The sequence below is a fragment of the Telmatherina bonti genome (genome assembly GCF_933228915.1).
Source record: "Telmatherina bonti genome assembly, chromosome: 14".
Classification (NCBI taxonomy): Eukaryota; Metazoa; Chordata; class Actinopteri; order Atheriniformes; family Telmatherinidae; genus Telmatherina; species Telmatherina bonti.
The window spans coordinates 15,997,543-16,009,510 of record NC_136612.1 but is presented as its reverse complement, the minus strand read 5'-3'; the positions used below and the strand labels follow the sequence as shown (position 1 = coordinate 16,009,510).

General features: G+C 38.9%; 1 protein-coding gene across 1 annotated transcript; it reads left to right on the top strand.

Annotated features, from left to right (window-relative positions):
- Positions 1-2,353: 2,353 nt before the first annotated feature.
- chadla (chondroadherin-like a) lies at positions 2,354-11,222 on the top strand (the record flags this gene model as incomplete). Its single annotated transcript, XM_079253019.1, has 10 exons — positions 2,354-2,512; positions 2,728-2,922; positions 3,016-3,171; positions 3,272-3,417; positions 4,425-4,663; positions 4,817-5,091; positions 8,205-8,541; positions 8,665-9,017; positions 10,643-10,809; positions 10,916-11,222. 10 exons carry the CDS (start codon positions 2,354-2,356, stop codon positions 11,220-11,222), a joined length of 2,334 nt encoding a protein of 777 aa, XP_079109145.1.
- Between the last annotated feature and the right edge of the window lie 746 nt (positions 11,223-11,968).

The window sequence follows — 11,968 nt, the reverse complement described above, 5'->3', positions numbered from 1 at the left end:
GCCATAAGAGTGCTTTACTTTGCTTATAATGATTAAGAAGTGGACATACAACACCAGTTCTGCAGTAGCTGGGATAGATGCTACAACCTAAACAACCTGGCCATGCTGCAGGTAGCTGAGAACAAAGCAGCTCGCTTAGTTCTTGAATGTCCTGATGAGACCCGTAAGTATAATAAACCACCATCTATCCTGTCTGAGTGTGGAATCTCCAATATCTTTAATTAAAACTAGTTATGATTTAAACTGTTAGACTACATTTGTTTTTTTTCAGACAAGATAGATGTTGCAGCTCGTTTTCTGTTGCGTCCATGTAGAACTAATATAAGATAGAAAATTATTAAATTGCAGAGCAATGGTAATGTGGAATGAATTACTAGTCGTTTGGTTTTAAATATGGTCAGCCTTCAGAAAAAGCTTCAATGATTTTTGTTTTTGCAGGTAGGATAAAATTGACATGTAGAATTACAATCCAACTGTATTAGTGGCAACTAATGTTCAGTTTGTACTTTGAACAGGTTTCCATATGTAGTTTGTAAGTTGTGAGCATACATACCCACACACCAGTGGTTTTTTTTTTGGTTTTTTTTTAAATGAGATTTTGGAACACCCTGAATTTCCTCCCTGGGGATAAATAAAGCATCCATCCATCCATATTTATTTATGGTTTTTATTTAAACAGGAAATACAAGTAGACAAACGTATATCACAGAACAAACAAAAATGGAGGCTATAACAGAATAACTGAGAGGTAAGCAGGTGTGCAAACAGGTTAGGCAATACAGGACAAATATTCATCTTTTTGTACGCAACTGTCCTCATCATGTGGGTTTTCTACATGTTCAGTGTAAGGGATTGCTTATCGTTTCAACATTTCAGAAGTGTGTCTGTGCACATGTCATTAGGCCAGGGGTATCATAGTTCTGTCTCTAAGGAGACAGTTTTTAAACTGGGAGGTTCACCATTTAACTATTTTGTAAGCTTTTATGTTCATGTATTTTAAGGATTGTGTTGACAACCAGGTCTAATAAAATAAATTTATGTTGAACATTTTTTGAAATTGTTCCAAAATTTCTGACACAGTCTGTTGAGGAGCAGCAAACCTCTGAACATTTTTACATTGAAGCTCTACCTCTTTGAAGTACTCCTTTTATGTTTAGTCATGTTCTTGACCTTTTGAAAATTGTCCAACACTTCTCTCCAAATCCCTGATCTATTTTTTTTTTCTTTTTATTATTTACTAAGTTTTTCCGTGAGTAAGGAACATGTTCACAGAATAACACAACAGATAAAGAACACAAATACATCGATAGTGGCACACAAGGCTGTGATGGACTGGCGAGCTGTCCAGGGTGTACCCTGCCTTTCGGCCAAAAGCCAGCTGGGATAGGCTCCAGCTTCCCCGCGACCCTGAATTGGATAAGCGGCTAGGAAATTGAATGAACAAATGAATGAATGGCACACAAGGGGAAAAAAAGAGAAAAAAATGGAGGTGGGGGCCAACTCATACATGTGAAAAAAGGATTAGTACACCACATGCACACAGTTTGTACATGGATAGATACATACATACATACATTGATGATCCATATTATTTTTAAAACTCTAAAAATGTTTTTAAAAGAAATTGGAAAAAATACTGTTTTTTTTTTCCCATTTGACACACATATCTAAACTGGCTCCCTCCTAACGACAAGACATGCATGTTTGGTTACCTGTTACGGTTAACTGATTGCTTACCACATGTAAGTCGCTTGTGGATAAAAACAGATGACTCAGGTTACTTCCACAAGCTTTTATTAAGACACTAATCAGAATTTACTCTGTAAAAAGCTGGACAAAATATCAAATACTTCAAACAGATATAGATGAAACTCAACACGTGTTTGGGTTTTTATGGAGTCAAATCAGCTGAAAATCCCGACTTTACCAGGTTTTTATTAAAAAGTAGATATGTTCAAACAAAAACAGTTGCTTGTTCCTTGTTGTCTAGCTGGGACTAGACCGAAAATGTAAAGCCACAGTGTTAATTTCTGACGAGCACAAGGATCAGGGGTCACAGCAAAAGAATTTACCAAAGCCACGTCTATTAGCCCACTGGACCCTCCAGTAACTCAGTGAGTGAGATCTTCTGCAGAAAGCTCAGAGCAGGACTTGCAGATTTACTCACTTTTGCCAAAAAGAAGGTGACAAACTGTTGAAGGTAAGTTTGTGTTTAGTTTTAAATTCAACCTTAATGCAGATATTTTGTTTATTGTATATATTTTTTACTTAAAAAGGTGACACTTGAAGTTAAAATGAGTAAATACAGTATTTGATAGCATTTCTATGTGTCTCACAAATTCTATTGGTCCAGATGCACTTCCTCTCTGCTACAGTCATCCTGCTCACTTTAACACTACGTTCATGTATTGAAGCAAGAAAATGTCCTAAAGAGTGCAGCTGCGATGACACCAAACTCACAGTCAGCTGCGTTGGCAAGAACCTAACACACATTCCCCCAACTATAGACGAGGTGAGGAATTCTGGTGTAGAAACTTATTTTTGTTTCTTATGGAATATTAAAACACAGAATATTTGTTTTATTCTTTTGAAAAATTCTGTATATCGCTTAAAACAGTATTTATGGGATCATAGAAGACTTCCACTTTGTTGCGTCCTTCAGGTTTCAGCCCTCATATAGAATATGAGTCTGATCTCAGCATTCATTCTGTTTGCTCATCCCTTCAGATTACAGTGAAGCTGGACGTGAGGAATAATAACCTGCAGATGCTATCCAGAGGGGCATTTATGCACCTACCTTTCCTTACTCACCTCAACCTGCAGCGCTGTAATATCATCAAGGTGAAGGAGGGTGCCTTCCGTGCTCTTGGACGCTTGGTCTCCCTAAACTTGGCCAACAACAAGATTGACATCCTTTACCAGGTTAAATCAGAGAGAGAAAAGAAGCTGTTTTTTTCTCACTTGAACGTAAATTTGGATGTGAGGTGTTGTTTTAATTTTTTGTGTTGTTTTCAGGAATCCTTTGATGGGCTCTCATCCTTAAAGGAGCTGCGTCTTGACCATAATCGTATTGAGGAGATCCAGCCTGGAGCCTTCACTCAGCTTGGCTTCCTGAACATGTTGGTCCTCACCCACAACCAGCTGGTTTACATCCCTAACATGGCCTTCCAGGTACGCAAACACCAAGGCGTAATCACCAAGACATGATTAGAAGCTGCAGTACACACATGCTATTAAGAGTGTGACCCTGTGTTGGTGAATACCTTTTCAGGGCTTGCAAAGCATCAAGTGGCTTCGTCTTAGTCAGAACTCCTTGAACAATCTGGCCCCTGAAGCTTTTGCTGGACTGTTCACACTCAGTCGTCTTAATCTGGATCACAATGAGCTCCAGTTCTTCCCCACACAGACAATGACGAGGTAGGACAAGCTGATGTTATGATTATTTTCAATGTTAATATTCTCTTATTATACATATAATGGTTATAGATTTCCAAAACAGTAACCAGTATGAAACCAATAAGAGAAACCAGAAAGAAATAACTACTTTCATGCATGCATTAATAAAAAAAACAATGCTACTTCTTTTTTAAATGCAGTATTTTACCTCTACAGACATATGTAATGATTTATAGGTCATATTTTTAATTAATTTGTTTTATTGATTTATTTTAATGTATTATATATAATGTTGATAAAATTATGTACGATCATAATTATATTATGCAATTTCTTTTCCAAAATATAGCTGTATAATTTTCTTTGCAAAGACAAACTTGTGTAATTACAATGTATGCGTCAATATTTAGTTATATCATATATTTCTTTATTCTTCAGTAATATATTGGATGACTCACTGACATCCACTGAAGGTTCATGTACAAATATACCATCCTCATTTATGAATATGCAGGAAAAAATTTAAATGTAAAAGGCTGTCCACTAAAGTGACCACTATGCATGAAAGGGTTAATCCATCAAAAAATAGCATAACATTTTTTTTGTTTTTTTATTATATGAGTAAACTGTAAAATGATGGCCTCTATAGTGATTTGGTATTCAGAGAAGTTCATGGTCAACTCAGTGACTGCAGAGAGTCCATGTCCTGTGGCTGTTAAACAAGTCCACATTATCAGCCCTCCACCGCCATGTCTGACCATTGTTCCAGAAATCTTGGGGGTTTTTTTTGGTTTTTTTGTAGAACTTAGCTAACTTTAGCCATGCTGCTGCGTATCTTTTTCAGAGAGAAGAGATCTTCTCCTTTCCCAACAAGCCACTCTTGTTCAGTCTCTTTACTGTTCTGAACTGTAACATTGAACTGTTCCAGGTTAAATGTTCCAAACAGATAAAGAAACAAATCCATTTTTTAAAAAAGCATATCAGATGTGTAACTTTTTTATGTTTGTGTGTTTTCCTACTTTTTACAGACTTCCTGAAGTCACACGGCTGGATATGAGCTACAACCCCATGACATACCTTGGGGAAGAATCTGTCTTCATGGCCAAGCTTACACACCTCTACCTGAGGCACATGTCCCTTCAGGACCTATCAGACCAAGCCTTCTCCCAAGCCCCCCTCCTCTCTCAGGTGGACCTCAGTCACAATCAGCTTCACTCCCTCGAGCCCCTCACAGGCCCAAAGGATTTAATCACCCTCAACTTGACTGGTACAACATCTGTCTATCATATCGTCTCATATGAAAGCTGAGAAGATCTTTATTTTAGATGAAGACATTGTGGAAAAATAGTCCTTACAACCCAGCTACATATGACAGGGAAATGTTTATAATCATCCAGATTAACATCCATTTCTTTTAAAGGAAATCCCATCTACTGCAACTGCTTCATGCGGCCCCTGAAGGAGTGGGCAACAGCTGGAGGCGTGAAGCTGCTGGGAGCGTGTGCTGGACCTCCCCACCTCTCTGATGAGCCGCTGCAGGCAGTCACATCCCTGGATCTCCGCTGCCGCCGCAGGAGTGAGGCTCTGAAGGAGGAGGAGGAGGAGGAGAGGAAGGAGCAGGAGAGTAGAGGAAGTATCCCAGCCACTAACAAGCCCAAGCAGCCCACCAAATGCCCACTTAACTGTGAATGTGATGTGAGTGTAATTTTTAGAGAAAATGACAGGTTTCAATATTTTTTGTTGCCGTTCACTTCTTTCCATATTCTTTTCATTTATTCATTTTTTCATTCATTCATTCGTTCATTCATTCGTTCATTCGTTCATTCATTCGTTCGTTCATTCAAGAAGCTTGAAAATGGAGAATGTTTTCTGTTTTCAGCTTCCATTTTTGGAACATTGCCCAATCTACAGGAGTTCCTCTAATCTTCCATTTTGTTCTTTTTCTAATCTAGTCCATTGAATTTACATAGCACGTAAACACGCGGTTACCAATGTGATGTACATATAGAACATAATTGTACAAATAAAGTCACAAAGACCTCTCTTTCCAGAAATTCCGTTCGGTATCTGTGCAAAAATGCACTAAAAAGTAGAAGGCTAGACTGTCTTAAATAGAAACTAAGACTAAAAGAAATTAAAAAATTAAGATGCACTAAAAGAACTTAAAGGTTAGAATAGATTGCCATAACACACAGAGTGAAAGCAGCTGGTTCCATATGCTCTCTGATTAACAACAAAATGCAGACACACAGTTTGGGTAGAAGTTAACATGCTCCTCAGGAAAAATCTGTTTCTTTTGAGAGATAGTAGAAAGAAAAACATAGTGGTTAATGGGGAGTTAGCATATTGAATTTGTAGCCATCATGTCCATTGAAAAACATCAAATAAGGCTAAAATAACTGCTTAACTTAATTTACACAGTTACAAGATGTCATCACGATTTTCAGGCTAACTTTTGTTTACGTATATTTACAGCAAAGATATTTTAAGGTGTGTAACATTACAAAAAAAAGTGGAAAAATCAGTGTGTAAGAATTAAAGACATCTAACCTAAAGATGGGCGTAGAAATGACTTCAAATGCCAAACGCAGCTGTGAATGGATGGTGGCTGTCGGTGGCCAAAATTCTTGCAGAGATAAGCATATTTTCATCTGTAAGTGCCTGTAAGTGGCTTCAGGTGAAGTATTGAATGTTCTACAAGAAGCTATTTCAACTTTGTGTAATGTGCACTGTTATCTTTTCTGTGTCTTTTAAAGTGTTACTTAAGTATTTGCTCATCTGCCTTCCCATGCATGTGAACTGACATCCCAAACTTAAGCCATAGTATTAAATGTGATGTCATTTCACCCTTAGAAGTGATCACAGCTTCAAGTTTTCTTGGAAAACTTTCCACAAGGTATAGAAGTGTTTTTATGGGAATTTCTGACCATTGTTCCAGAAGCACATTTGTGAAGTCAGACACTGACGTTGAACTAGAAGACCTGGCTCGCAGTTTCCACTTTAATTCACCCCAAAGGTCCTGTTGAGGTCATGACCCTCCAGGCCAATCAAGTTCTCCCACACCAAAATGGCTCATCCATGTCTTTATGGACCTTGCTTTGTGTCCTGGTGCGCAGTTATGACAGGGAGGAACCAAGGTCGGCTCTAGGAATGCACACATGAGGGAGCAGACTGAAATGTGAATGGGGCATCAACTCTTTTTGTTGTTATGATTGTGTTTTATTAATAGAACTGTTAGTAGAGTACAGCACTCTTTAGAAATGGATTTCACTTTGTCAGGCTTCTAACCAAAAACCTGTCCAGCTGGGGGGGGGGGGGCACACCAGAAATAAAGCTCCTGCTGGTATAGTTCTTAGGGTCACTGAGGTACGCTATCCCCCTGACCACAATACGGTGGCAATTCCTCAGGGGGAAAATTATAGACACATTAAAAAAGAAAAAAAATATTAAATATTAAACAAATATCAATAATACATTTTTAACAACCAACAACATAACAAATATCTCATTAGACAGCCAAATAACAATAAACCGAAATATGAAACTAAGCTGAAATAGTTTGGCCAGGGGTCTCCAGCTCCGGTCCTCGGGGGGTTACAATCCTGGAGGTTTTCCATGCATCCCTGCTCCAACTGACTCAAACTAATCAGTCATTGTGCGGAACTTCATTGGCTGTTAGATGCATTTAATGGAAGTCAGGTCTGTTGGAGCAGGGACACATGGAAAACCTGGACAGCGGACCTCGAGGACCAACTTTGGACACCCCTGAGTTAAGCCTATCACAAACAACAAAGCAGGGCAGAATGTCAAACTCCTGAACACAATAAAGCAGGATTCCCTCAAACAACTTCAAATTTATATAAAAATTAAGAACAAACAACAAACACAGAGTAGAACATTGAATGTTTTTAATTTAGCTGAATTTTTTTTTCTATCATTTTTTTTTCTTGAGAAACTCATTCCCTACTCTACAACAACAGTCTCCTGCTTTTCTGCCCCAAAACTCTGCAGGTGTTTACACACAGTGGACAGGTCAGTTTCATTTGGACATTTCTTGAGCAACATCTGTTTTGCCACAAGCATTTCATTTTTCTGATGAAGTGGATGCAGAGGCACACATGAAGCTCTATATGAGCTGCTGAAACAAGTGGGAGTAGGGGAAAAAACAAAAAGTAAAACTTAGTGCGATTATCCTCAAACCAGTATGTAGAACAGGGGTAGGCAACTCCGGTCCTCGAGTGCCGCAGTCCTGCAAATGTTAGGAGTTTCTCTGCTGCAGCACACCTTGTTGGCACACATCAGACCTAATTAGCAGACTTATGCAGAGCTTGACATCAAACTCTACACAAGTCTGCTAATTAGCCATTGATTTGAATCAGGTGTATTGCAGCAGGGAAACTCCTAACATTTGCAGGACTGTGGCACTCGAGGACCGGAGTTGCCTACCTGCCTTGGGAGGAATCATCCCCCAAAATGTTCCCATAAATAAGGTTTCACACCACTGTAGATCCCATTGGTTTGTGCACTTACAGCGGAAACATGACCAAGCATTAGGGCTGTGACATCATTCCCACTGTGGAGATCCGACTTTTGAGATAGATGAGATACAACAGGAGTCTTTGTGGACCACAAAAGTTTCATAATGTGGATGTTTATATACTTGGCCCACCTTTTGTAAATGTAGCTCCTGAAACTTTGATCAACCACTGGTTTGTGTGAGAACACAGCAACCAATATGCAAATAAACTCTGGATGGTTTGGATTTTCCATGATGTTATGTTAACATAAATATTCGATTTGTCCCTTAGATTAAAGCGCATCATGCTACATGTGAGAGTTCAGGTCATACCAAAGTCCCGCGAGGCTTCCCCATGAAGACACACCTGCTTGATCTCCGTGGCAACCATTTCCACTTCCTTCCCGCCAGCAGCTTCCCAAGCACTAGCCAAGTTGTATCACTTCACTTAGAGTTCTGTAAAATCCATGAAATTGAAGGAGGCGCTTTCCAGGGAATGAAAAGCCTGCTTTATTTGTATCTGTCTGACAATGACCTAACATCCTTGAACCCCAGAGCCTTTGCTGGAGTCCCAAATCTCACCTACCTCCACCTAGAAGGGAACCGTCTGGCACAGTTTCCTGGATCAGGTGAGTGATTGGCCGTGATTATCCTAGATGTATGTAGAATAAAGTTTAAATATATGTTGTTTATGCATGATTGAAAAAGACATGATTGTAAAACACATATTTTTCCTATTTTCCCCCCTGCAGCTCTTTCTCTTTTACCAAATTTGTTTGTTTTACATCTGGAGCGAAATTCCATCTCCAAACTGGAGCCCACTGGTTTGCTGTCTTCTGTTACTCCAACACTTAGGGAACTATACTTGAGCAACAACACCATAAATGTTATTGCAAAGGCTGCCTTGAGCTCTGCGTTCATAGGAACTCTTCACTTGGATTCAAATCAGCTGACTGAGGTTCCTACCCATGCTCTGCCCGAGGCCCCAAATCTGGAAGAGATTAACTTGTCTCTAAACTCAATAGGCTGGGTTGGACCAAAAGCATTTCAGCCCATATCTCAAAGTCTCAGGAGGCTTTACATGGATCAGATGGGAATGGAAAAGGTACTTTTAAACTGACATAAACAAGTAAAAGTCTTATGTGTTGGTTTTCTTTATTACTTTTTGCTGGTGAGATTTTGTTTTTCAAATGTAGGTTGTAACTACTGCCACTAGCAAGTTTATCCATTGCCTAAACCTACTTATCCCAATGCAGGGTTGCCTGGCAACTGCTGGGAGCTGATCCCACCAGCACAGAGAGACAAACAAACAGAATCTCTTTGGGAGCATTTAGAAACACCAGTTAATCTAGGTGTGGACTTCACCAAAGACGATCAATATTCTTCATCATTTAGTCTCCAACTTGCTGTAGTCTTTAAGGTCCTTGTCAGGGACCATACCTGGTGGAATATTATATTATCATTCTGAAAAATGTGCTCAGCATCACCAAACCTTTTTTAGCAGATGGAACAAAAAATAAAAAAAATAAAAATATCCAAAATGTCACCCTACAGCTCTGCTGTAGAGGTAATGGCTGCATCTCTGCTTGTTTTTACTTAACATTAACTATGTATCAGCACTGACTGAAGAAATGTTCTTCTTCAAGCTGAATACTTAGTTGAATCTGCACTAAAGTTCCAGTATTAACTCCTTGCCCAATGCAGATTTAAGATTTCTTATTAAATATCAAATTCATCTAATTGTCCACAATCCATGCCTGCTGCTATTTAACCCACTTTAACCTTGCTTTATCACTGTTACTGTTGATTTATTTATATTTTTAGTATTTAAAACCTTTTCTCTTGTTTTGGTCCATTCTTTTATTTATTGCGTTGTGCCATTTTAAGGCATATTGCTTTGAGCTTTCTGCTCTTTGATGTCTTCCTGGTTGACCTGTATCATTTCCATTCATCATACAGCAAGAAAATCCTGGGTTCAAACTTTAAGCATGTAGCTTGTGTTGGCTTGTAGGTTGTGTCTCTCTTTTTACTGTACAATTGTTCTCACCGTATGAGGTTTCATAGGCGTCATCCTTCTTAGACCTGGAAATGATAACATATTGTCATTGTGCTGAGACCCAGATATCAGCTGTGGAGTCCATGGTACACTCTGGGACAATGCTAATGCTAGCATAGCTGCTCAGTCACAATGACAATGCCATAGCATATATGAAATTAAATGAAAAATACCTTATTAATCCCCAAAGGGAAATTCCATATTGTAGTATATAATAATTAATTTGAGGAGGTCTTGTTCCGGAGGCTGCTGGCAGGAATGATCTTCTGTATCTTTCAGTCTTGCATCGGACCTGAAAAAGCCTCTCACTGAACACACTTTGCTGTTTCATCACTATGAAATGTGATGAAACAGCAAATATATATGATGATGAAAAAATATGAAAAAAAATATATATGATGAAAAAATATATGGCTTTCTGAAACACATTTTCTCAGTTAGGTTGTGAGCTGAACCAACGTTGAAAGGTAGTTTACAGGAGGACACATTTTATGTTTGACATAATAAAATAAATATTAAACTATTTAGTTATTTTAAACTTATAAGTTTTCTAAAGTAAGACTGAGATTTACATTTACTGTTTAGTGTCAATCCTATTTTTTTTTTTTTGCCCAATTAAAACTTAGATATCTATGCAGGTTTTACCGTTTTAACTAATTTCTACATCTGTTCAGATGTCTAAGGATGCGTTGTTGGGCCTGGGTCCGGGGCTTAAAGTGTTGACTCTAAGAGGAAACCAGTTGAAGGAACTCCCTGACCTTAGCCCACTCTCTGGACTGGAGGTGGTTGACCTGCAGGACAACCCTCTGCGATGTGACTGTGCTCTGCAGCCCCTACACAGGTCAGCACTTTCACTAAGAATAAGAATTTTGCAACATCCTTAATCAGATTGTTTATTTATTAACTGGAATTATATTTAATGTTTGCTCTCTATCTCTTTTGCGCAGATGGATGGAAAATATGAGGTTAGAGATTACAGCAATCTGTGGTCACCCTCCCAAACTCAAGGGTCAGCAGGTCAGAGATGTTCATGTCTTCACCACCTGCCAAGAAAACATTGCTCCTTCAAATAAGACCGTAGATCCAAGGCCTCCAAAGATGCAGACAGCCAGACCCAACTCGTTGAAGTCCCCCAAAGTGAAAACTAGCCAAGAGAAAGCCAAACTGGGCAAACAACCAAAGAAGCATTATCGTGGAAAGCCTGTGATGACAACAAAAAACAAGAACAAGAACACAGTGAACATAAGTAATTGAATTTAGTTTTTGTTTTTAATTAGCTGCGCCATCAATGTAAATTTTTTCTCCTACTGTGGATAAAGGTTTGAAGATTATTCTCAACAAATAAAGTCCTCAAGTTCACGTCCCTGAAATTATATTCACTCCATTTTATATATATATATATATATATATATATATACACATACATACATACATATCTCACCTCCACCTACAAGCCCATCGAGCATCTTCTGCTGAAGCTGAAGATGCTCTTAGAGGAGGCTTTGAGGCTACAGACTGGAACATCCTCTGTGAACCTCATGGAGACGACATCAACGCCGTGACTGAGTGTGTAACAGATTACATAAACTTCTGTGTTTACAGCATCGTCCCAACAAGAACAGTGAGGTGCTTCCCCAATAACAAACCCTGGATCACCAGTGACCTGAAAAAGCTACTGAACATCAAAAAGAAAGCCTTCAGGGATGGAGACAGGGAGTTATTGAGGGCAACACAAAAACAACTTCAAACACAAACTAAGAAGTGCAAGGAGGAGTACAGGAAGAAGTTAGAAAGTCGGCTCGAGCATGTGGTTCCATGGTGTAATGGTTAGCACTCTGGACTCTGAATCCAGCGATCCGAGTTCAAATCTCGGTGGAACCTACTGAATCTTTTTTTGCTTTCCATTTAGTCATCTTTTTATTACCTGAGATTGAAAAGGGCTTAATAAAACGGTTCATTTGCAACATTTAATATCTCCTTTGCCATATCCCACATTTCTC